The 26,558-nt window shown below is 50.4% G+C and overlaps 1 protein-coding gene across 2 annotated transcripts in view; it reads right to left on the reverse strand.

Annotated features, from left to right (window-relative positions):
- Window positions 1–6,088: 6,088 nt before the first annotated feature.
- The window catches only part of USH1C (USH1 protein network component harmonin), a gene marked incomplete at its 3' end in the record, with an annotated part of 42,844 nt that continues 22,374 nt past the window's right edge, over window positions 6,089–26,558 (reverse strand). Inside the window, exons 16-26 of one of the 2 annotated variants that reach the window (XM_081282256.1) lie at window positions 22,189–22,341; window positions 20,851–20,967; window positions 19,812–20,294; window positions 17,216–17,335; window positions 13,464–13,505; window positions 12,950–13,003; window positions 12,563–12,662; window positions 10,009–10,118; window positions 8,664–8,719; window positions 8,232–8,291; window positions 6,089–6,526 (exon numbers count right to left, since the gene is read on the reverse strand). In XM_081282256.1, coding sequence (XP_081138382.1) covers window positions 6,514–6,526; window positions 8,232–8,291; window positions 8,664–8,719; window positions 10,009–10,118; window positions 12,563–12,662; window positions 12,950–13,003; window positions 13,464–13,505; window positions 17,216–17,335; window positions 19,812–20,294; window positions 20,851–20,967; window positions 22,189–22,341 — 1,308 coding nt within the window. Of the gene's footprint in view, window positions 6,527–8,231; window positions 8,292–8,659; window positions 8,720–10,008; window positions 10,119–12,562; window positions 12,663–12,949; window positions 13,004–13,463; window positions 13,506–17,215; window positions 17,336–19,811; window positions 20,295–20,850; window positions 20,968–22,188; window positions 22,342–26,558 lie in introns of those variants that run through there. The other variant, XM_081282257.1, reaches the window with a different exon arrangement.

Here is a 26,558-nt window from a genome sequence, read left to right on the forward strand (position 1 = left end):
AAAGAAATGAAGTTGTTTGTTTCCCTCTTTCTCTTGGAGAGAGGAGGGGGCATGACTATCTCCTATATAAAAACAGAAAATCCACTATTTCTCATATCTCACTCATGGAGGGTCCTGCCACTGGCCACTGATGTAGGAGACTCTTCCTTTTGACTTTCATCACATCATCCCAGGGGTAAGATCCAGGGCAGAGGAGATTGACATACTTATTATTTACTGTAAGTTAATTGACAAGAAATCTGTCTCTGTTATATCTGTGTGTGCATTCAGAATTAAATCAATAAAGATGAATGTTAACAACCCAACATGTCCATCTGTGCACACACACATGCACTCAGTTGGTGGCTTGGAAGGGAGCAAGGGTTGTTCCCCTAGAGCAGGGGAAGGTGCATGAGGGACTTTATGCACTTGAAGTGCTTGCAGAGAGGGAGGAAGAGCTCCCCACAGTTGCTCTAGGTGCCGGTATGGGGCACAGAGGCAGGGGTGGGGCACAGCTCTTTGCTCAAAGCCCACCTTTAGGGAGCACCATCCTCAGGAGGGAGATGGGCTCCAACTTGTTCTTCCCATAGTATCTATCCAGAAGTTTAAAGCACTCATATTAATTTGAGAGCCAAGAACTGTTTCTCAGTACTTTATTTGTTTGGATCCTTACAATTCTGTGAAGTGGGTACTATTCAAAACCCTTTTGTAACTGAGGAAACTAAGATAAAGATTAAATAATGTGACTGAAGTCAGATTTCAGCTTTTACTTCTCAGGACATTGGAGAGTGCTGGAAACCATGTATCTCATCCCTAGGGGTCCTGCGGTCATAGCAGACCCCCTCATTTCCCCATGTCTTGCCCCTGAGTGGTAGCAGATCAGCTGGCCCTGGCATGTGGGAGTTGGTGGAGACCACCCACTGAGGGAGTGAGCCCCTGGCACCCTGAGCCTCAGGGTAGGTCTCAGGGAGGAGAAAAGGAAGGACAGAAGACAAGGAGAGTGGCAGTGGGGGAGGGACTTCTGGAGACTGGGGTCTTTAGTGGACACCCTAGTGCCTGCTCAGCTCCATTTCCTCTTCTCTATGGTACCTCTCCAACTTCACCTTTGGAACAACCATTCCCCTTAATTTAGTCCACATGGTGGCGTGGGGCTGACTCCAACCTCTGGCTCCCTGTGTGGCTGTGTGGCCTGGTCTGGTCAATGAGAGATGGCCATGCCCCTATGTTGAGCTACTCTTAGTAGTCCTGAAGACTAACTCTTCAAGACAGAGAAGTACTTTTCTCCATGGGGCTACACTACTTGGTAGCATATGTTTTGAATATGAAGCCTGTCTTGGCATCTTGTAAGAGTAGCCCATCTGAGAACAAAGCCTAAAATGTTGTATGCCAACTCGGCTGGGCTATGGTATCCAAATATTTGGTCAAATATATCTAGATGTGGCTGTGAAGGTATTCTCTAATAGATGAGATTAACATTTAAGTCAGCTGACTTTGAGCAATTACCCTCTATGATATAGGTAGACTTTATCCAATTAGTTGAAAGCCTTAATAGAAAAAAGACTGATATCCCCCAGGGAAGAGGGCATTCTGCCAGTAGACTGTCTTTGGACTTGAGTTGAAATATCAACTCTTTCTTGGTTCCCCAGCCTGCTGGCCTGCCTTGCAGATTTTGAACTTGCTAGTGCCCATGATTGTGTGAGCCAAATCCCTAAAAAAATTATCTCTCTCTAAATATATATATATACATATATTGTGTGTGTGTGTGTGTGTGTGTGTGTGTGTATTTCTATTTCTGTGGCAAACCTTGACTAATACAGAGGATAAGATCAGTTCCTGATGTCTGTTTTTAGCTTCTGGATTCAGCCAAAATGGATATCAAATACTACTGGATTTTTACTCAGATCATCCTCTTCAGTTGGGTTTCAGTTTCTTGCAACCCAAAGAGACCCTCTCAGGAAGAAGCAGTGAGCTCACACTCAGTGTTCAGTCCATGCCAGGCCCAGTATTCTCCTTTTATAACTGCTTGGGCCTTGAAGGATGTACAGGAAGTTCATGTGAGCTTGAGGAGCGTTCAAGGCCCCTGGCAGAGTGATCATGTATGTGCAAAGACACAGAGAAATGATGGAGTTTGAGATGCACAGGAAACTGAAGAGTTTAATATGGTCAAAGCAAAGGGAGGCGATTGGCAAGAGACAGAGCAGGAGAAGTTGTCAGGGGCCAGGTGATGAAGGACTCTGAATGGCACAGAAAAGTTTAGACTTTGTTCTGAGGTTAGCGGGGGAGCTATTAAAAGAGTTTCAAGCAGGAGAAAGGTGACCCCATTCAGCCTTAGCTGGCCCACTCCACAGTGTGGAAGACACAATGAAGCTGAGAGAAAATAGAAGCAGGGAGGAATTATTTGCTGGATAGAATTTTTTCCTGATGCTCTTGAAACCAGATTTTGTATGTCATTTCTCATCTACTCAAAGCAGAATAGTACAGTGGTTGATGATATGGACTCCTGGCGCTACCTTGCCTGGGGTCAATCCTGGCTCTGCCTCTTACTATTTAACCTCAGGCATGTTACTGAAAACCTTGGTGCCTCAGTTTTCTCAGTGAAGACAACAGCATAGCCTCCCTCCTAGTTCATTGTAAGGATTAAATGAGTCATTACACATTAGAGCTTAGCATAGTGCTTGACATATAGCAAACAACTGGTTCAGATGCACCTCAACTTACAATGGGGTTACATCCTGATAAACCCCTCTATGTTAGTCAGCCTTCTGTTACTGGAATAAAATATCTGAGCTAAGTAATTTTAAAAAGGGAAGGGTTTATTTGGGCTCAGTTTTGGAGTCTCTGTTCATGATCAGGTGGACCTACTGCTTTTGGGACCTGTGGTGAGGCAGCATACCAAGGCAGGAGTGTATTGTGAAGGAAGCTCTCACTGTCAAAGCCAAAGCCAAAAAGAGAGGAAGAAACCTACCTACAATCCCCTAAAGACCTAAAAGCTCTCATTAGGTCCCACTTCTTAAAGATTCCACCATCTCCCAATAGCACCAATCTGGGGACTAAATTTTTACATTCAGGCCTTTGGGGGTGTTCCAGATCCCGACTATAACACCATCAAAAGTTGAAAATATTGTAAGCCAAAAAATGCACTTAAGACACCTAATGTACTGAACCTCATAACCTAGCAACCCAGTGCTTGGTAGAGAATGGATCATATCCTCTTGGAATCTTGAGGCTGTGGCTCGCTGCTGCCTCCCAGCATCACTGGAGAGTACTGTACCACATGCATTGCTAGCACGTGGGAAAGGACCAAAATTCAAAGTTTGGTTTCCACTGGACACATATCACTTTCATACCAATGTGAAGTTGGATCTCAGTAAATCTCAGAAGCACCTGTGGTTCACAGCAGTCTTATTCTTACCAAACTGGTGTGGACTCCAGGACTGCAAACCCCAGACCTCAGGAGGACAACCCTTGCCTCTACCCAATCCCTGCATCAGGCAGCTCCACCTGCCTCCCCCAGTGGACCAAGTCTGTCCCTTCTGGTTCTCACAGAATTACAGCCAGCCTGGGCCCCAGGGATCAGGAAGTGTCACTACAGGGACAGGAGAGAACAGGGTTCTCATCTCTGGAAACAGATTCTTATCCAAATCTGAGACTTGAGAAATGGGCTGGAACCGGGTGGGAACAAGCTTCCCAGCCCACACAGGCCCAAAGGGAGCATCTCAAAAGCAGAGGCCATACACTCAGCCCTTTCACCCGGCTGCCAGAGAGAGGTGAGAGGCTCGAAGTCGGCTCTGCAAACCCTGGGGACTGGCGTGGGAAGCAGCTTCAATGAGATGGACAGAATGCCAAAAGTTCAGAGTCAAAGGGCATTCTCGAATTCCTAGCCTCTTAGGTCTGTGTTTCCACTGTGTGGTGCAGTAGAAAGGGCAGCTCTCCGACCAACCTGGGGGACCTGATGAGGCACCCCTCGTTGAACGTGGTTTTCCCAAATATCTACATGATGGGGGTTAGATTCTAGGGTGGCAACCTAGGGTCGTCCTGCAGGCCAGTTTCAATGTGTTGCTAGCCACTGCCTGGTGGCTGGTTAGAGTGCTGGGATGGAGGCAGAGATCCTGCCCTGCACAGGAGGAAACCAACAGCACCTGGACAGTCCTAGGTCTAAACAGGTTGTAGTCCTTCATGCTCAGTGTTGGTCACCGAAGCGGATCCCTAGTCGGACCCAGTCCCCCTGTGGACTCTGGCCTCAGCTCTGTTTGTTGTGGCCTCCAAAGCAGAGTAGGGAACTGCTTTAGGTCCCCACTTTATACACATTCTCTGGATCTTTCCACTTCTTAACCTTGATTAATGTCAATTAGTCTGCTGGGGAGGGCTGCTTTGGGCTCAATATGGGCCAACTTTTTAAAGGGAGTTGATTTCTTTGATGACAATGATGAGGCCCATTGTAGCCCACACACCCTGCCAACCCTAGAGGATCTTATGACTCAGGATTTAACGTCACCCATGTCCCTCTTCTCCTATCAGTCTCCCTTCCTGCTCTATCCAGCAACATACCTTGCCTGCCCTTCTTTAACCTGGGGCTCAAAGCCCTCTTCTTTGTCTCACTCATCAAGTCCTGATAAGCACAGAAGAACTCATTCACTTGGAGGTGTCAAAAAGTAAGAGCAGTTGGTACATGTAAGATTCCAGGCGTCTCAAGGGGAAGGACTAGCATCAGTATTTGTAGGTCACAAGAGGAGCAGCAGAATATTAATTGACCTTCATTTGTGGGGAGCATTGTTCGGCCAACAGTCTGGAATTTGAGGCATTTGAGGAGGCTTGCCCTGCCCTATATGGTGGAGCCAGAATAACTGGACTGGAATCTCAGTGCCACTTCCTCTTCACCATGTGACCTAGGACAAGTACCTAAACCTCTTTATACATCAATCTTCTCTTAATAAAATCGAGTTGATGATATTAATGGCAACTACCTCAAGATTACTGAAGGTAGTAACTGAGCTCAGTGCTTAGACCAGTACCTTGCACATGGCCAAGGCTCTCAGGGTGTTGGCTCTCACCATGGGGCTCCTGGGAAGGCTGTGCACTACTCCCAGTCATTGCAGTTGGAGATGGCAGACACAAGAGTCTGGCCTAGCACATAGAAGGTGCCAGCAAATATGGCTCCCTTCTTGTATCTTGGCTTAGGAATCACCTCCAGGGCCAAGCCAGGTGCTAGAGAAGTAAACAGAGGGAATTCCTCCACATGGCTGCTGTCTCTGGGAGCCAGTTATTAGGAGGTCACCAGGACTTGGCCTCCGTTGAGGAGATAACTAAGTCTGTGCTCTCTTTTCTGCCCCCACCTTGGAACCTTTAATCTCTCCCAGAGAAAACAGAGGGAATTCCTCCACATGGCTGTTGTCCATGACCACAGCTGATTGGGCCTGGAATTGTCCCTGAACCAAGGACTGCCTCTCAGGTGAACTGGTCCAATTAGACAGTTCCAGGTGGTAGTGGAGCTGTGGCCGGAAAGTTCTCTAGATTCAGGAAGATGATGGCCGTGTTCAAGCTGAGATCTCAGGAAGTGAGAGGTCACCCTGCTCTATACGGTGGAGCCAGAATAACTGAACTGGCATCTCAGCTCTACTTCCTCTTCACTATGTGACCTAGGACAGGTATCTCAACTTGGCCTAGGAATTGCCAAGATACAAGGAGGGAGCCATATTTGCTGGCACCTACTATGTGTGCCAGGCCAGAATCGGAGGCAGAGATGGAAGGCTGGCTGAGAAGTTGAGAGGCATGAGGAAGCCACCGAGGGTCTGAGAGAGCTGGCCTTCAGGACACATTACACCAGAACCACTTTCCATTTCTAATTCTTAGGGACATCATATCTCCGGGCCTCGGATTTCCCTGAGATGACTAGACTTTTACCTCCCACTTGTCTCTGGAGTGAGGATCCTGGTCCTTGTTACCAAGAGGCCTGGCCACTGGGTCACCTCTTTCATGTTGGTGGACCCAATACAGAGCATTGGATCTGACTCTCACTCTTGGGTAAGGGTCCAAACCTTGGCATTTTATTTGACAGCCTTCAATCTGCTGTCTAAATCCATATTCACTCACATAAGCCGGAAAAGAAGTCTGTTTATTTTATTAATGAGCTCAGAGTAAGATTTGCAGTAACAATCCTAGAAGCAATTACAGCAAAAGAGAGAAGAGAGGGATGGTGGAGAGAAGAGACTGAGGAATCGGGTCTGATTAGGGCTCGAGGGAGGCACCCCCAGAGCTGGGAGAGACTAAACGTTCTAAGGTGGGAACAGAAAAGAGGGCACTGAGACCTCCTCCTGAACACTCCCTCCCCTCCATGTTGGCTTTTAGGAGTGTTCCTTGGCCAAGCCTAGTTCCAGGTCAAAGGGATTTGGAGTTCCTGGGTACTGGTGACAAGTTTGGGAATGTCTTCTGGTACATGCCGCAGGTCTCTCAAGACTGGTTGCCGGCTTTATGTTCAGGGGTTGAGTCCAGCGCTCACTGTCTTCTAGGGATGAATTTGTTTTCTCTCTCTGGACTTCAGAAGAAAGTCCTGTGGAGGAAGAGGAAACAAACCAGGAAGGTGCAGGTCTTGTGAGTGGCACTCAGCCAAGGGCAAAGCCCCACCCTGGCAGCACGAGGCCTTGCCAATCCTCTTGGTGCAACTCCAGGCAGTTACACACCAGCCAAAGTCACAGCACACAGGAGGCCAGGAATAAAGTAGCAGAGACACCAGGGACAGGGGTGGGGGAAGGACCAAGAGGAAGAGGGGAGGATCTCTTGCAAGAGTAAGTGACAGAAAATACAGGTCACTTAGGCACCCCTAGATGTCACTGTACAGCAGACCAGCTGTCTTGGGAACATGAGGCCCTAATGTTTTTGGAAATTTGTAACAGAAAAATCAACTAGTCCAGGCTTGGCTTGGCCCCAGACGCTGCTAGCTATGGGTTCGGGTCACCTCCAACACCAGCTTCACAGCCACCTGGCCCAGGGTGGGAAACACATTCCAAGGCTGGGATCTACCTTGTGTTCCACAGTTAGAGCCTGGATCAAGGGAGGGAGATGGCAAAGGACAGTTGGTCTGAGCAGGACTCAGGCCTTTGTAGGGCACAACAGGACACGAGCAACTCTAATCCACCAACCCTGGTTCTTTGGACGAGCCTTAAAGACCTCTCAACAGCCCTGGCTCTGCCCGAGCAGGGAATCCACTCCCTCCCTGGGTGAAGCAGGGGTCCCAACAGGGCTGCATTCCCAGGAAAAGGAGAAACGTTTGGTGAGGACACCTCTGGGAGGAAATTCAGACTGGACTTCGTGGGGTCTCTCCCAGCACAGCACACCTGGCTCCAGGCGCCATCTGTGCCAGTGGGGAGCCATGTTCAACGCTCCACCCTGTTCATTTGGGTGCTGCATGGGTCAGGTCCCAAGGACTGTGTGCATCAGGACACCCAGGTCCCACCCAGTGCTCCAGACTAGGTTCTGCACACTCCCTTGAGTGAGAGGGTCTTGAGTCCCACAGAGTTTCAGAGTGACTGACAGCAGACCCCAGAGGCACTTCAGGGGCAGTGTGCCTCATGTCCCCTCCAGATGCCAGTCCAAAGAACCTGCCAGCAGCGTGGGCAGCACATGGCCACTGCATGCGGCATGGACAGATGGGGCCCTGAGGCCACCTATTCACCGTGGGCTCCAGCTGCAGGAGGAACCCGTGTCTGTACACGGGAGTATGGTCTTCAAGGAGCTTTCGGACTGGCTGGGGGCTTTCTGCTGCAGAGGAGGGAAGAGAAGAGCTACATGTGCAGAGCAGAGCAGGAAAGAAAAAGGGCTTGGTTACTCCTGGGCAGAGCTCTGCCAGACCTTGCCCTCCATCTTAGTCCTGTCTAAGCCCTGAGCTCCAGAGTTAGGAGCAGCCAGATCCTGGTTCCTCCAAGACACAAGGGGGGTTCAGGCTCTGCTGAGCAGAGGGAGGCAGCAGGCACGCCCACGACAGGCAAGGCAGGGTGTGTTAGTGACGGGGAGGGAGGTGATGTGATGTGATGAGGACACAGGTGAGAGGCCACGGAGGCAGAGAGGTAAAAATGCATGCAGAGGCAGGGATAGAGAAGCAGGGAGCAAGCAAAGGAGAGGGCAAGAGAGAGAGAGGGGAGAGGGGTGATGGGAAAGAGGCAGGTGGGGAGGGAGACTGACAAGAAGGATGGGGAAGAAGGAGAGACAGGAAGGACAGAGAAAGGCCCAGCCAGATATAGACAGACCGAGGGACTCACTGGGCCAAAGCTCCTTGGAGAGCCCTCAGGATAGAGACAAGAGCCTGTGGTCTTTGCTGTCTGTCTGTGAATAGGGTTAGACATCAGAAAGACTTTCCAGAGTGTGAAGGGAATCTTTATCTGATAAGGGAATGGGGGATAAAGTTCTGAGTGGGGAATTAAAAATCCTGAGGGCTACTCCTGATTTCACTGTGTACTTTTACTTGATCTGAGACCATGAGCCTATATGTAAGGAATTTGGACAGGATAGCCCGGGAGGCAGCTCTGATGCCACCTGAGGACAGCGACTTCCTTCCAGGGATACTCTAGCCCTGGGCTCTCTGCCTCATGGCAGATGTGTGTCTGGTATTCTTTCTGGCTGAAGAAGGTGTCCCAGATTGTAGAGGAGGAGGAGGAGGAGCAGGCAGGGGCCAGGGGCCAGCGCACACTTACAGCTCATCGTCGTATTCCTTGGGGGGACAGACGGCAACAACAAGGTCGATCCAGTCCTGTGGGGAGAAGCCGGGCAGCTGTGGGCATGCTCAGGGGTGGGTGGCACATCTGCCCCATGCTCCTTCCCACTCCTGAGCCAGGATCAGCCAACCAGGCCTCTTCCCAGGGGGAAGTGGGGGCGGGTAGGGCTGGAGGTCCTCCAGTTGGGTTTGGCTCCACTGTGGCGTCCCATGCTCTGGAGAAATTTCCAGGCTCTTAGGTTCCCAATCATAGGGTGTGCAGGACCTTCAAATGACACTGTGTCCCCAAGTGCCGACCTGTGGACCAGGGCCAGGCAGCAACCTCAGAATCACTTGAGGGAATTTTTAAAGTGTGTAGACTCATGGGCTTGCCTGCTGGTGGTCTGCGGTGGGCCTGGGAAAGCATTTCTAACAAGCTCCCCAGACAAATCAGAGGCACAGACAACTGGGGGACGTTGGGCCTGGCCTTTGAGTTCTCAATCTGAGTCCCCTAAAGCATATCACTGCCATCCTTGGGGTGCCTATCAGTGAATGTCCTGGGCTTGGGTGCATCCATTGAAGAGTTCTGGAAATTGCCATGGCTCCTAGATTGATCTGGGACCTTTACCTCCCCAGGACCTCCCTCCAATCCCTCAAGAATCACAGCAATAGTTCTACTCTCTCTTCCCTAATACGGCCCTTCAGAAAATCAGTCAGTCATCATGTTACCCGTGAGTCTTCTCTTCTCCACATTCTTTCATGTGAGTCCCAGGCCCATCTGGTCAGCTTCCTCGGCACTGAACTTAATACCTCAGGCTTGGCTGCCTGCATACAGTTGCACAGGTTGTGCATTGCACAACATGAGTGGGCACCATTCTTACTATGGTCTGTAGGAGGGTGTCCCCCTCAGATTGTGCATAGCACAGCCTGTGAGAGATCTCATGTGGTGGCCCTGATCCAGGTGAGTGTGAAATGCAGACTACCACCAGCCTCTCTTCATCCTGGACCATTTACTATTAATGCTTTCTTTTGATTTCTCGAACTCCCAACTCTTTTGATTCCTATTCAGTGTACACTCAGTGAAGACCTTAAGTCTTTTCCTTGGGTACATAGCCATGTCCAGAGTTCCAGAATCTGTGTTCATTCCATTAGCTTTTCGGACTCAAGGTCAGGAATTGATATTTACTTTCCTGAGTCCTATCCTGTCAGATTTAGCCCATTGGCTGGACAGGGGTGTGGACCTTGGACACTGGTCCTGGGATGGGGCTTCTCAACTGTACGGCCTGGCTTCAGAGGCCAGGTCAGAGGCAGGCAGGTGAAGGAGCAGGGAGAGGACTCATTCTTACCCCGCCCTGATTCCAGGCCTTCTGCAGGGTGGCCTCTGCCTCAGCCAGGGTGTAGTCTGTCACGATCTTGCCATTGATCGCCATGATCTCATCTCCTTTCACAATGCCACCTGCAGGAAGATGAAGCTGATTGGCCAACTGGGCTACATGGGACATGGATTGGGCCAGGACTGGGCAAAGGGAGAGCCACTGTAGGGCCACAGAAGAGGATGGGCCCTGGGAACTGAGAGCTCTCGTGGCTCAGAAAGTGCGAGGGTCAATAGCATACTTAGTTACTCGGATACTCAAAGGCATTTCCTCCCTGAGCCTCAACCCTGCTCAGTGGAACTGGGACACCAGTGAGGACACACTGCTATTTGGCTCCTGCACAGGCGGCAGCTACTGCAGAGGAGACACACCTGCATTTCCAGCCGGGTTATTAGACACGAGTTGGTTCTGTGGGTTGGGTCTCCCTGATGTGCAGCCATGCTGGCTGGCTTGACCCTCCCCCTCCCCAGCCTGCCGTGCTCTTTCCTGCCTGGAGCAGGACTGTTGTGGACTGTTCCATTCCCCTCTCTTTCTTCTCTTCTAGATCTGAAAGGGGGCTTCCCTGAGTGCACCCAATTGAAGGCAGCTCCTCCTGCCGTTCTCTCGTGGCACCTTGGTCTTTTCCTGCACAGCACACAATCTGTAATCATAATCTGCTTCTTTCCTGTTTGCTGATGGTCCATCCCACTGTGCTGTCAGCTTCCTGAGGATAGGACTTATCTTTTTTGGTTCACTACTTTATCTTCAGTCCTTCAAGTAATATCTTGTACAAGTAGGAACTCAATTGGATATTTGTTGAGTAAATGAATGGTGTTAAAAGATGTTCCTGCATAACCATCTTGTGATCTTCTAATTTTAGGAGGAAGTGATTAGTATCCAGTTTTTATCAGTTATTATCTCGTCAGAGCCTTGACTAGGATCCTGTGCACTGTGGTTCTCTAAGTGGACAGACTGTACATGGTTTCCTCCACCTCTTGAACTTCCATTTTTTAGGAAGGTCTCCTAGTCCTGATGTCCACAGAACATCTATCTCTCTGTTACGCTGAGATCATGCAGAGGGAGGCCTTGTGGGCCTGAAGGCCATAGGAACACAGTGTGTTACTGAGATGGCAGCCTTGGTAGCTCGAAACAAGCATGCGTTTGGAAATGTCCACCCACTGCTTTGATGTCCAAAGCAGCATGGGATCAGACTGTAGACAGCAGTTTCCCTCGGACAGAGGGACTAAGGTAAGTGACTTCCACATTTTCATTTTGTACAAATCCAAGATGGCACCTCAGAGGCAACAGGGCTTTGTAAATTGGGAGTGACAGGAAGAGCCACTATCCTCCCTGGTCCTCTCTCCCTGCCAGATGCAGAGATAGGTGGCCTCCCTGGGCCAAGCTGCAATCCCTCCCTCAACTGGTACAGGAATGAAGACAGAGGAGGCCCCTGCGCAGAGCTGAGTGAGGGTCACAGCATGGCTGGGAGAGACCCAAGGCCACTGAGGCCATGATGGCAGGGCTGGATTGTGCCCTGGGCTCCCTGTGTGCCCACCCGCCTTGGTGAACACAGCAGTCAGGCTGCCTTTCCCTTCAGTCCCCTGCTCCAGTGGATTCTGTGAAGCAAGAATCAGAGCTGGGGTCCACAGAGGCCTCCCTCATCAGCAGAGAGTGTTTTTTGTTGAAAAGAGAACAAAGGCAAAGTAAGATCTGCCTCATGCGAGACACAGGTCCTTTGGCCCTCTCAGAGCAGGTGAGGCTGTGGAAACCTTCAGCAGAGGTGGCACTTTGACTGGCAGTAAAACAAAATGGCCAGCTGCCTAGACTCAAGTCCTTTTACCTCCACCTTTTACCTGCTCTGTGTCCTTGAAGGAGTACTTGGACCTCTCTGTGCCTCAGTTTCCTAAGCTGCAAAATGAGAATAACAACAGCACCTGCTGGGGTGGTGTGAGGATTACATGGATTAGTCCAAGTGAAACACCCGGACACAGGGCTGGGTGCCCGTCACTCACTCACTTACACTGGCGCATGGTTGGTGCATGACAGACTGTTGTCACTGAAGGGCAGGTTTGGTTTGGATGGTCTCTCTCCCATTTCCCTGGTGCGGTTCCCTCCTGCTGGAAAGTCTTTCACAGACTGGCCTCGGTTTATCTTTCAAGGCTTGGTTCACAATTACCCTTCCAGGGAGCCTTCCCAGTGTCACCTCCCCCTGATGGGTAGTGGCCCTTCAGGATCCCACGACCTCCTGGACCCTTAGTTCCCTGCCCACCCTTAGCGGACAGCACTGTTATTACATCTGGCAATTCTGAGCATATTTCTGCCACTAGCTTAGAAGGCAGGGTGGCACCTGCTTACGCCGTGTGCCCACTGGCACCATGGCAGGCCCTCGGGACACATTTGAGATTGGATAGATGGCTGCCTGGATAGACCTGGTGCTCTCGAGAACGGTCAGCCTGCCCCCAAGCAGGGAACTGTCTGCTTTCCTGGGGGCCTTGTATAGAACCATCACACTATGCCCAAATGGGGGGGGTGACCGGTTCCCACTCACCATGTCGCTCAGCAGCTCCCCCCTCATACACAGCCGAGACAACCACCTTCCCGACAGGGGAGTCCATGCCACCTTCCAGGGCCAGGTCTAAGGATCCCTCCTGGTTGGATGAAAACAGGTCTGAGGGGGCCACTCAGACAGTAGCCTGTGGGTACCTGGGCACCGAGGAGCCTCTCTACAGAGCCTCAAGAGCAGGAGAAAGCATGGGCCAATGGTAGTGCATGGGGAGAAAGTGGGCTTGGGACCACCACAGAGGGAAGCAATAGTGGGGATTTGAGAGGTCACCTGGGAGTCACCTTGGGAGCAGCAGAAGCAGGGAATGAAGGGGGCAGGAGCAGGAGCAGAGAAGGATGGTAGCTGCCCCACCTCCTCCATGTGCCCACATACCTTCTTGATGCGCAGGAGCCGGACATCCTTCCCTAGGATCTGCTCTGGGGTGAACTAGGGGGGAAAGACAGGGGAGCTTTGACTCTGCTGAAGGGTGTGTGGGGAGCAGGAAGCCTGGAGGACACTGGGCCCCATAGAGTACACGGCAAGGGGAACCTTCCCCATTGGTCTTCAGCTGGGGGTCCCCGGCCCTTCGAGGGATGATGGACACATCACACACTCGGCCACACAAGTCCCAGATCCATTCTTCCAGGATAATCGTGAGGACTGGGCAAAAGCAGGTCTCGTAACTACACCAGAGGCTGGTGCACAGTAGTGCTCAGCAAGTGTCACTGTCCCCACTATGCACACACACACACACACCCCATACAGAAAGAAGCCCTGATAGGAAAGAGCAGCTGGGGTATCCCCGGGGCAACTCATGCACCCCACCACATCCTTGGGATCCCAGGGCCCCCAAACCATCATCATCAAACACCCTCAGCTTCTCTCAGGGAAGGAGGTTACCCCTTACCATGGAGTAAGGGTCAAAGCCTTCCTCATATTTCCGGAAATCCTGGAAGCAAAGGTACAGCTTTAGTCAACCGAAAAGAGGCCCTTGCAGGTCACTGCAGAAACAAGCTCAGGGCCGAGAAGAAAGAGAGGGAATGGGTGCAAATCCAAGGGTCAGAGGCGGGGAGAGGGTAGGGGCAGAAGTGACCAGGACAGGAGTGCAGAGAGGAGGCTGGCAGCCAGAGCCCGGTGCTCAGGGGGCAGGCAGGAAGCTGCAGGAAGCATTTGGAGGAGTGCAGCCCTGTCCCTGTATGGTCTGGGGGTGGGCCTCTGTGGCTGCAGCGTACTGGTGATGTCTGGACATCTGGGCAGCAGTGCCTGTCCTGCTGAGCCTCACCTTTGGTCCCAGACCTTTCAGGCCATAACTCATCCCTTCCAAGTCCCCACTTGAGGGCATACCCAGGTCCTGGTGGATGAGGATGGGTGTTTCTCCACCCTGTGCACTAACCCCACAGAAGGGCCAGTCCTGTGCAAGAGGCTGCTCTGCCCAGGGAAGCCAGCCACAAGGCGACTGAGGGAGGCAAAGGGGAAGAAGGTGGTGGTAGCGAGACTGCTGGCTTGGGGCCTGGCACTGTTCTTATCCGATCTAGGAAGCGAGAGGCCCCAGGCTGGCCCTTTATCCAGGGGAGGAAGGGAGACACACAGCTCTGAGGCCCTGGCTCAATGAGGTTGCTGTGGGGACAGTTGTCCCCAAGATTAGAAACAAGGCAATGGGAGGAAAGGGGCAGAGCCAGAACACACGGCTTCCTCACACAGCAAGTAGAGCCTGGGGCATCGCAGGCCCAAGGGCCAGGATGCTAAGGTGGGCAGCAAAGCCAAGAATGGAGCCAAGTAGAGCCTGGTGCAGGTACCCACACAGACCATAGGACGGAGCAGAGCCACCCTCAGCATACAGTTCCCTAGATCACACCAAACATCCCCTGGGTCCTGTGGGCAGAGTTTTTTTTGTTGTTGTTGGTGGTGGGGGGGTCGGGGGAGAGGGGAGCAAGGATCTCCCCACTCCCCACCAGCATGCAGCAACCAAGCTCTGGGGACAAGATGAGAGCCAAGTATCAGCAGATGGATCCCTGGGTATCTGCCTACCACCTCTCCTCATAGCCTTCACCTCTTGGGCTCAACCCCAAAGATGTCTTGAACCTAGTTCAGCTCAGAGGCCACATCCAGGTTGGCCTGTGTCTGTTGGGACGGCAGTCAGGGAAGGGATGCAGTAAGTCCACACATGAGAAGGGTCATTCTGCAGGATCTGCACCCATGCTCTTTCACTGAGATGGGGCTGCCTACTTCTGGTTGTTCCTTCTGGAAAGCTGGCAAGTGGTAGTCACCGGCCCCCTCTCCCTGTGACCCTGAGAACCTATCTCAGAGATGGGCCAGAAGGCATGTCTAGTGTGAATTTAGAGGCCCATAAGCCATGGTGGTTGGTAGGCCTTTAAAGAAGTAGCTCAAGCCTTCATTAAACACACAGAGAAACTGAGGCCCGAGAGGAGACATTCGTGCTTAAGGTCACCTAATTAGTAGGCAGGGGAAAAAGAGTTTGCTCCAAGCTTGGAGTCTCAGACTAGGGGGACTGTTTCTGTCCTAAACACCAGGCCCTTCAAGGCCTCTTCTGCCATGGCATTGCTTTGAGAGGCTGAGCAACACAGCACTGAAGAGCAGACCACAGAGCTCGACCTTCTGCTTTCCCATCCAGGGTCAGAGACTGGTTGTGCCATCATGGACACATTTCCAAGTCCCTCTGCCTCTTACCTACCAAAGGAAGACTGTGATAGCCATGACCTCCCAGGGTTGCTGTAAAGATTAAGTGAGTTAATATAGGTAATGTATTTAGCAGCCGTGTTCAGCACAGCATGCTTTCCGGGCATTAGCTGATGCCTGTCATTCCCTGGTCCTGGGCTCAGAGCAGCTTTTTTTGCAGACACCCCCAGTTTGCTCCATGCCTGACATCAAATCAGCTTGTGAGTGGGAGGCTGGAGAAGCTGGGGCTGCCTGCCAGATCTCCTCTATGTTGGGGTCCCTTTCATTGGGGGGTAGGAGAACCAATCCAATGGCTGGCTCTGGATGTACTCCCAAGAGGTGGGAAGGTTATGGTGCTGTCTGCCTGACACCCCTCAGAGACCAGCAAGGACTTGCATGTCTCTGAGCTCAGGAGTACCCTGGGCAGATGGAGAGCTGCGATGCCATTTCTTCCTGTGACTGGTTCAGCATCAGGCAGGGTTTGGTGAAGGTGTGACCTTCCTAGAGGGAACAAGACAGGGAAGGTAGCCCCTTTCTTCTCATCTAGGGCTGGAGCAAGGGCCTGTCCTGGCCTCTGTGACCCTCTGAGGGCTTCCTCTGTCCTGCTCCTATTTGAACAAGCAGCAGCAGACGAGGTAGCACCCAGGGATCCTGTGGCTTTTCTCAGCTGGGGCACAGGCTCTGATACACCCTGGATCCCCATGTGATGAAAGCCTCCTTGACTTCAACTGCAGGCAAGGGGACACAAGGATCCCTGGCAGATGGCAGTTGGGGCTGCCTCACAACCAAATGGCACTCCCAGGGAGAAAGAAGTCACAGAGTGGGAGGGATGGGTGGTGGGGAGGACCAGAGCACACGACAGGTATCATTTTTTACTTGTCTGAATGCTGTCTGATAAACCACCATCCTCTTCAACATCTCCTGTGGCTGTCAGGAAAAAAAAAAAATTCCCCACCAAATGTTACCGATAGGTCTCGTCTGCCCCCTGGTGCCAAGCCCTGGGGCTGCCAGCCTGGGGCTGACTGGCCAATGTTCCTCCCCAGACAGAGTCTGACTTTGAGGTGCACCTTATGTCTCCCAATGTAGCAGCTGCTCAGTTGTAGACAAGCAGACAACACCCCTATCATTAATCAGAGACGGTAACATGGACTCATCAGCAGGCCATCCCAACAGTGTGACCTTTGCTCTGTGGGGAGCTGATGGGACAGCTAAATCTCAAAATAAGTGTCTGAGCTGTCCTGCCCTGACATTTGGATAGGGTTTCCTTGAAAGGGGAATAAAAATTCTGGCTTGGCTTTTTTCCCAGTTAGTGGCTGGCACCTCTGGAGGGTGCACATGAGCCCCAGCTCCCTCAGACTTTGGGCACTGGGGTGGGTAGATCCTCCTACTTTCCCTGGACCACACCCTAGACTCCATCCCAGACCTAGTGAGGAGCAAAAAGTAAAATGGAGACAGGGAGTGGGTCTGTTTTGGCCAGTCCCCCACCTCAGGGTATCCCAGGCCATGTAACACCGTCCCTGGGGCAGGGACCAGGGAGACTAGAATCTTTGCAAGTTTTGGCAAGGTGGGTAAAAGCACAGCTCTGGAGTCTGAAAGGTTTGAAGTAAGTAGATCTAGGCTCTGCTTTGGGCAACCGACTTAACCTCTCTAAGCCTCAGTTTGCTCAAGGGTTAGAGAGGGATGACAATCAGAGCCATCTCACCAACTTGTTGTTAGGATTTAATGAGAGCATGCAGAGCATGGCACATGGAGGGCTCCAACTGTCTTAGTTATTAACATGCAGGATGGTCAAGCAGGGAACAGGAATTCTGCTGAGCAGACCACCCATGCTGATTTACCTCCTGGCCGAAGTGAGGGTTACAAGATGACACCTGATCCTAGTTTGTGTGGCTCCTCACTATTCCCTCAGGACAGCAGAACCCAGGGGACACAGCCCTGGTTTTCTCTTCTCTAGATATCTTGGAGGGGACCTGAGGGGCTTACCAGGACCTCGGATTTCACAGCTGGCCTGTAGATAAAGTTGTTCTCCTGGTGGACCATGACAGGTTTGGAGATGGTGGACACACCAGGGCCTCGTGGAGGCTGTGGGCTTGGGCAAAATGTCTACAGGGGTTAGTTTAACAGAGATCCATGTAAGGTCACAGGTGGTAAAGGCTGACCACAGCACTTCTGCACACATGCAAATCCACTCCCATGAACATGCTGAGCAGGCTGGTCCATTCACTGTGCTGGAGTGTGATCTTCAGCAGAGGGAAGAAGTCCATCGGACACAGAGTAGTCTGAGGCCACAGAAACTACTAGGGGTGGTGGTGGTTAAAGAATCAGCCACTTGAGCCAGAATCTGGTTTAGGGCAGCAGTACCCACTGTCACTCAGAGGACACACTTTCAAGGCCCCCTCTCGGTAGTCATGGGGAACCATCTAGCTTCCCCTCTCTTAAGGGCTATTTCTTCTGGCCACAGTTGAGTCTCTGGACTTCAGCATGAGGCACAGAGCATCCAGATGCCATGGCTAAGGACTTAAGAGTGGCATCCAGGGGATTCTTTGTCCTAAACCACTCAACATCTTGGGCAAGATGTATCTGATCAGGTCAGAACCCTGCCCAGAACAACTTCAACACTTCAACACTTGAACTGATCCTTTGTTGACTTTTCTGCTTTCCTTTCCATCATCACTTGTCACTTCTTCCCAGAATTCTTACTCTGCCTGATTTTTAGCCTCAAATGCCAGGCTCTCCTGCTTCTAGGCCTTTGCATATGCTCTTTTCTCCTGCTTTGTCTGCCCAGGTCTTGGCTCTTATACCACTGTCTTCCTCTCTCAATAGTTTCTTGCCTCTCTCAATAGTTTCCTCTCATCCCTGCACCTCATCACAGCGCCTGTGCATCCCCCTCTCAACCCTGGAGTGTTCTAGTTGCCTGCTTGTTTGTCTTTCCTAACTGTCTTGGACAGGGACTGCAGCTCCCTGACAGTGGTGGTTCACAGTGACTGGCACAGAGTGACATATAGCAGGTGCTCAGTAAATATGTGTTGGCTGAACAAATGACTCAGTGGTAAGGTGGGCATGCCAGGCAGTGAGTCTGGTTCTGAAAACCCTACTCTGGCAGGGGCTGGCATTGTAGGCACATGTGTTAAACTGAGGCAAGTGTTTGTTTCCACTACCTGAGGCCTGTTGATGGCTGTGCAGATATGTCATCAGTCACACTTCTTGCTGTAGCATTGATGGCATGCAAGGAGGAGGAGATTGGGAAGGACAGGTGGCATGAGCACCAGAGTGCTGATGGATATGATGAAGCCAAACAGGAAACAAACAGAAATCTCCTGGCTTTCAAGTCAGGGACAATCCTTCTTCCCCTCTGACCAAGAAGAACATGGCAGGGGCTCAATCAATGACTTCAGAATCAAATTTCTGAGGAATAGTTTCTGCCCATCTGGTGTGGGCCATTTAGACAGAAGGATGTGGCCCTATGTGCCAGATTAGCTCAGCCCCCTGAAAAACAGCTCCTGGCTGGGCTCCGGGGAAGACATCCATGGAACAGACAGACTGCTTCCTCTCTGTGTGAGCTGTGGGCCCAGGACCCGCCAGGGGTCCAGAGGGAGGCCTTCTGGGAGCTGCAGCCTTGCAGTATCTGGCACTTCCTTCACTCCCACCTTCCTTCCTCCAAGCTCTCTTGAATGCTCTGAGCTGCTTATTCTGTTCCTCAGCAGGAACTCAAAAAGGGAGGTTTAATAATAACCACTGGCGAGTTGCTGCTGAGGCTGTCCCCTCACCAGCTGATCCCCACTGCCTTAGCTAGACTCGAGCCATCCCATGGTGACAGAAGCAAGGGATCAAAGCTCTGTGTCTTCCTCAGGGATTGCCTCTTCCAAAATAATCTTTGGATAAAGAACAATTAATATGAAACATATCTTTCTGAAAAGATCACTGTTCAATTTCTTGATGTCCAAGAAAAACATCCCTGTTCTTTTAATAGTAAATTTGGAGATTTCTAGGAACTTTCTCATCTTCATTTTTCCTTTAGCTGGATGTTGGCCAGACATCTCTGCGTTTACACTCTGAGCCAGTGCAGTTGGCTAGTACCATGGAAAATGGAACTGTAATATCCTAATACTGCACTGGGTTGTGCCATCTCTTCATTTCCAAAGCCTAATACTTCTCTCTCTGATACCCCCCCCCCCGCCCACCTCCCTTTCTTCCAGGGAGTAATTTCAAGGCTTTCTGGGATAAGGTCAAGCAATGACCAGATGTGGCACAGAGCTAGCTATTCATTAGTATATCTTTTCACTGCAAGTTACTGGCCAACACTAGCCAAGAGTTCAGAAAGAGCAGTGAACATTAAATGGATATATTGTTGCACATTCCAAGAGCCCCAGCAATCCACCATGCAATTGAGCACCTCAGAATCAGCAGAAACCATACTCATGCAGGATGTCCACACACAGCTTGGGGGTCATTTCTGGAAAGTAGGAGGAGATGATGTTTTGTCCTGTCTCCACTCACAGGAGCCGTGAAGAGTGTGGGAAACAGCAGCCCTCCCCACTCTTTCTGTTTCCAAGCATAGCATGCAGAACAGGGGCTGTACCTTCGGGGTGGGTGGGAAGCCCCGTTCAGGGGCAGGGGAGTTGGCAGGCTTCCCACTGTGATTCTTTGCCTCCCAGTCCTCCACTGGAGTGCTGGTGTCCCCAATGCGGAAGGGATGATTGCCCAATGCCTCTTCCAGGGCCAAGGGCAGTGGGCGGGTAGGAGTGAGGTCTTGGGTGGGAATGGATGGAGGGGGAGGGATGGGAATGGCAGGTGGAGTGCACTGTGCCCAGGGTGAGGACGAGGCACTCACATGGCCCGATGAGGGAAGCACAGGGGGTGCAGGGACCTTTGAAGGTGGGTTAGAGGGTGGAGGGTGGGGCATCACAGGCAAGGCAGAGGGGGTCTTGGGGGGATAATAGAACATGTCCAAGGGGATGTCATCCAGGTCAGTGGTGTGGAGGTGCAGTCCACCTGCGAAGCGTCTCAGAGGTGGGGCCAGGGGAGACACAGAAGGCGGGGGAGGCGGGGGCCCTGTGGTCATCTGGGGGTTGCAAGAAGGTTCTATAATTGTCCACATTCACTGTGCTCCACTTCACAATATGCTGAGTACAATGCTCTCCTAATGTGTTTCTCTTGCTATTAGGGATCCCCCACCCTCCAACCAGAACCAAGGGGTGCCACTTCTCTGCCACCTGGCTGCCCACTGAGCCTATTGGCTGGTTGGGAGTGCCCATGCATGAGAGGCCCAAGTTTTGCCATCTGAGGGTGATAAGTAAAGTGATCAGATAGTTTTTTCTCTAAACTGGAACACACTTGAGTGTATAAGAGGCCCTCCTAGTAATTACTGCAGGATGACAGGCCTTCTAGGACCATCTCAGACCAACTGGGACTTAGTGCTCACTCTGGAGACAAGCAGAAATACAGACATGTCCCAAGAGAAGAAGGAGAAGTGTGCTGATAGGGATGGGCACTGGGCAGTGGAAAGGTACCAATGTGGCTGGTGACACTTGCCAGGGGCCATCACACCTCCCGCTGTCCCCAGGGTAGATCTTGCTGAAGGCAACAAGAGGACTCAGTGGAAAGCAGGGATCTGTTACCTCTGAAATCTCATTATCAGCAGAGGAAATCTGCTCAAGGCGCGTCTGACACAGCCTTTCCACCCAATACTGAATCTTTTCTGATTCCTCAAGGTCTTCCCGCTCTGTCTCAGACACCTGGGACCCAGGACCGGCGCCAAAAGAAGAAGACAAAGGGCACAAGTGAATCACGTGGGCAGCAATAGCAGACACACACTTCTCTAAGAACCCCAGAACACTGGTGGAGGTGTCACCTATCTGGAAAAAGACTCAGCCTTGTTCTACCTGGTCCCAGAGGAGGTGGAGACAATGGGGAGGAAGGTGCTCAGATGTCAGGTTGACCTAACAGCACCCACAGGCAAATTCACAGGGCGGCTTCTGTACTGCATGGGATTAGCTGGACCTCAGGATCCCCACGAACACTGAGGCTCTTGATGTGCCAAGAACAATCCTTTTGTAACCTCTGTGCACATTCCAAGAATCTAACTTTACTCTTTTCCCCCCTCCAGGCTGCCTTGTCTTCCGAAGCACAAGTTTAATCTTATTTTTAATTTTCTAGCTAATTTGTTCTGAATGCCAGACCTAATGCACTTCACATTTCCCAGGACTTGTTTGGTTTTATAATCTAATCAGCTTGGCATTCTGATTCATGGAAGCATTAAAGAGAAGCAGAAAGAACAATATCCCCTGTATCCAGGGAGTTAAGCTGACAACTGCACCTAGTAAATAGGAGCTGCTCACTCTGTGCTATTGCTTTGGACATGTCTGCAGGGGACAGCTTTAGATACATTCCTAAATTAAAGAGGTCTAGCCTCCGACATACCTTATGTTGAAGGGAGCAACCTTAGATTCATAGCCTGATTAATTGGGGGATATCCTCAGACTTAATATCTGCACAAACCTGGGTAGGAGATTAGATGAACAGAATTTTTGACAGATGAATGGAAGACTAATTGCATATCTACAAATTGGGCAGAGGGTTTAGCCTCAGACTCAGATCCTAAGCAGGGAGACTAGCCTCATTGCCACACCTAAGATGGAGAGGTCCAGCCTTAGACTCATACTCTGGTGGGATAGAGGAAAAGGGACAGATTCAAACCTCTAGCCAGGTGCATTAATGACTAGCCTGAGACCTATAATCTGGGCAGAGAGGTTAGCCTCAAACCCATACCCGGAGTTAGTGTCAGACAGTGTTGGGAAGGTGGGATGGTCTCGTTCTCCAGGCTGGGGAGAGAGGAGGCTCTCATCCTTGAAGTCCATCTGGGGGGCACAAGTGCAGCTGGCACCATGACAGCACAATGAAGGGGATAACCAAACTGTCCCAGAGATGCTTGCCTGGACTACGAGCAGGACACATACCTCCTGGGCCAGCCGGTTGATCTTTAGTTGCTTTTCCTTCTCCAGCATCTCCTCTTTCTCTTTGTAAAGCTTTTGTTCAAATTCCAATTCCTTCTTATTCTTTCTCAACTCCTGCAGGCTGTCATACTTGGCTTTCTTCTTATCTTTTCCTTTCTGAGCAGATGTGTCATTGTTTATATGACAAGGGCTACAAGGTAGTAGTTGACACCAGCACAGCAAGCAAACAGGGCATCCAGTCCTTGGACAACACTGGGCAAACCCCCTTACCCTCTGCCATGGTGACCCCACCCCAGCTCTGCCCCACTGCACTGGGCATCAGACCTCAGGTTTTTGGACAGGAAGACCACTGCTGTCCATTACAGAGTGGAAGGCACATTCCTTTGCCAGGCAGAAGAACTGGCTTATTAGTTCATTAACTAGTTGTATGACTTTGGCTAAGTTTCTCAGCCTCTCTTGATTCACCTTAACTGAAATGGGGGTAATACCTGCCCCACAGGCTTTTATTTAGTGCCAGTGAAATAACATCTATGAAAAGGCTTTGTAAACTTCAAAGTGCTGTCTAAATAAAAGGCATTGTATTTATTTCCTAGCATTCAGGCCCATGCCTTCCCCAATATCTGAGAAGAAAGGTGGATCATGTTCTGATGCTAAAAGATTCATCCTGGGAGATTTTAGAGAAAATCCAGGAGAGCTGGCAGATCTGCAGAGATCCTCTGTCCTGAACTGGAGGAGGTGGGAGCAGACTTAGATCTGGGGCCCAGAGCCAGGAACACTGGATTTTTACCTTCATGTGTAGGTTCTAGACTTTTCCGTCCTGGACGGTCAAATCCACGGCTCCCTCTGACCTGGGAACTTTTGCTGTGGATTAGCTGGGAGCCATAGGGCTAGGAGGTGCAGGTGGGGAAAGGGCCTAAATGCTTTACAGTGTTCACAGTGTTGGTGAGGATTTGGGGAGGGAGATGCAGGGCAAAAAGACCCTGCTAAATTAGACTCACAGAACCTATTCTCCTGGCTGCTTTTGCCATTGGGTTGCAAGGAAGCCCAAGGGTAAGAAAGGAAGAGAATGAATATTTATGGACTGCCTGTGTGCCAAGGGATGTACACTGATTATCTCCGATGTAGGCTTTGTCCCATTGTCTTGATGAAGACTCTGAGAGGTGAAGTTCCTTGCCTGATATCAGACATCTAGTAAGTGATGGTGCCAGGATTTGGATCAATTTTTCTACTGTGCCTTGATGAGCCAGGGACAAGGAGACAACAGCAGGAGGGAGGGTAAGCCCCTGCCACACGCAGCATGGAGGACAGGAGAGGGGACGCAGAGAAAGCCAACATTCTGGGCAATTTCTGGAACAAGGTGGGAATCCTCTATTCACTGAGCTCACCCCCATCTCTAAAAAGTGTTCCTGGGGCTGCTCTTGGATTTCTTGAATCATCTTAGTATCTAAGGGCAGGAATGAGGAATTGAGTTTCCCAGCAATGGACATACAGCTTTCATCCATAGCCAGAGGAGTGGTGAGTCATTATGGATCTCTGCAGACTTATACTATCCTCTCCCCCAAGCAAAGACAACTCTCACCTCCACGTACAGCCAATATGCTTTGTAAGTGGTCACTTCTGGGACCTGCCTCCAGAGCAGTCTATGAGTCTTTTGATAAAATGCTTTTTCCTGCTTCTGAGTCCTCCTTGCCCATGCTGTTCACTAAAGTCTTGGCTCAGTTGAGAAATGAATCCCAACCATCATGTTGTAGGTTTGAACAGCAATTCCCCAAGAGGAGCCAGAAACATGCTGCGGTTTGTTAGAATAAAGGCATGGCCTCCCACAGGGACCACCATGATAGGAAAGAATTTCCTATTGATTTGAAAAAAAGATCCACCGGTGCTAAGATTGTAGAGCCAGGGCTTCTGAGTGGGACAGGCTGACAGTAAATAGTTTCTGTCCCATCCCCAGTAGAGCAGCTTACAGATGCAGAAGGGCAAGTCTCCCTGCCAGCTCCCCCAACCCCCATCCAGGTAACTTAGTTGTGTGTGAATCTGCTTTCTCTGCCAGACTGTGGGCCCTTGCAAGTAAGGGCTCTGCGTGACTGACTTAAGCAGTTCTGGTGAAAGGTCTTAGTTGGAGCCATGAATACTTCAGGTCCCAGCATAGACTCTGTAGAGTAACAGATTGGAGGCCTTGAGCCCCAGAGGGTCTTACTCAGAGCAGGAGCAGAAGTCAACAAATCTTTCTCTTTTCTCATAGGGGGATTTTGTGCATTAATGATCATGGCCATGGATGTCCCCTTGTATTACCTGGGGACCTGGTGTTCTAGCATCTCCCCTGGTTATAGGCAAAATGATGATGGATTTTCAAAGCAGCATGAGGGACATGACTACATTGTCCTTTTAGCTGTCAAATTCATGGCAAATATTCCTTTCAGTCAAGGCTGAGAGGAGAGGCAGATGGGGTGATGCGTTCTTGCTTCTACCTAGGAGCAACTGTTCTCTCTTTTGGAAATAAAAATGAAAACCATAGTGCCAGCTGTTTCTGAAATGATAGGACTAATAAATAGTGAAAACCAGCTCTAACTCTCTACCAAGGGCAAATTTCAAGTGACCTGGTTTGTGATGGATGTGTGCAAGAGATTCTAGCTCTTTCACATTTCCTAGTTATTACTGCATGGAAAAGATTTGACCTGTCCTTTTATTATTTTTTTCCAGTAGAATTCCCTCTCTCTCTCTCTCTCTCTCTCTCTCTCTCTCTCTCTCTCTCTCTCTCTGTGTGTGTGTGTTGCCCTCTCTAATTGAGTTCTAATAGAGACAGTATGGAGAGAAGATTAGAAACCTAAGCCCTGGAGTCAGGCTGAAAAATAAAGAAGATAATTTTATGAGACTAAGGACCATGGTAGTATGAGAAGACATCTCCAGGGAGCTCTGTACAAAGTTTACTCACTCCTATACATATCATGATCTGGGCTTCTGGGTGAACACATAACTTGTGTCAGCCAGAATATTGCTATCTATAATTTTAATGGGAATGTGTTGGAGAAAGGGGGTAGATTTTCCTGGCACATCTGATATCCCCATTTTACAGGAAGGGAGAAGTTGCAGAGCATCAGTCACCTAGCTGCCAGTGCTTTGGTTTCTGGAGTATTGACTTTTGGTCAGAGAGAGCTGGTAACATCCAATTTAGCTCACTCAGATTTATGTTAATAGGCTGATTTCCAAATACCAAGCCATCTTGAATGTCCAATCTACAGTTATTAACAGCGGCATTTATATAATCAAATGCCAAAGTGATTTAGAAAGACAAAGGACAGGAAAATTTTATGGGGCCTGCAGATACTATAATAAGATTTAAACAGAAAATTAACAGCCCCAGCAACTGGGGAAAAAATGTATAATCCTGGGTAATGCAGAGATAGTTCTAGGAGAGAATTGTGATGGGTGCAGTTTCCTGTCCAACCCGAGGCTACATGGGTAGCCAGTCTGAACCTGGAAAAGTGGCTCTGTGTACACCTACCCTGGTATTTCACTCTGATCCCAGATTCCTGGTCATGGCTTCTGGTTCTATCGGTCAGAACAAAGCAGAAGTCTCCTGGCCCTGCCCTGTGCCCCTGGGAGCTGGTATAGACCCACACGGAGTCTGATGGTCCTTGGTCAAGTCTCATGACAGGTATACCTGTCCCTCATGATGACTCTGCCCCTCATGATGCCTCTGTCATTTGGTGTCACCCTGACAGAGATGCAGGCAGGGTTAGCCCTCCAAGGGAATAGGTGGATGGCACTGTTCAGAACTGATAGGGAAAGAAAAATTTTAAAGTCCAAACCCCACTGCAAACTGAGGAGCAAACCAGCACAGCACCCAGTCCTGTCCTACCTTCCGGATAGTTGGGAATTTGCCATCGTACCGGTAAAACCACCCAAAAGCTATAAGAACACAGAGAACAAAATATTGAGACGTGTTTCCACTGGGCTAGAGCATCCATAGGCAGCAGGTGAGAGTTGGGTTTCCAAGGAATGCATGGTTTTGGGGGATGAAGGGCAGCGTTGGCAGATCCAACGGCAAAATCACACCCTCTGTCCATCTTTCAACTTACCTGGCCTCACCTGGGACAAAGCAGGCCCAAGACCACCTGAGAAAAGCCCCCCTCCCTCTCAGACACTGACTCCAGAAGTCAGTGCCAGAAAATCAGCAAGAAAACTTCTTGTGGAAGGATGAACTTTTCCAAATCACAGATATCATCTCCAAACAAAACCCCGTTGAAAGAGAAAAAGCCCTCTCTAACTGATGCCTGGTTCTCCATCCAAAAAGCATCTCAAGACAAAAGAGAGCCTGGGTCTCTGCCTAGAACTGCAATCAGACAGAACAAAACTTGTGTTGTATCACAGGG

The sequence above is a fragment of the Spermophilus citellus genome, assembly GCF_964194105.1.
Source record: "Spermophilus citellus genome assembly, chromosome: 2".
NCBI classification, from domain to species: domain Eukaryota; kingdom Metazoa; phylum Chordata; class Mammalia; order Rodentia; family Sciuridae; genus Spermophilus; species Spermophilus citellus.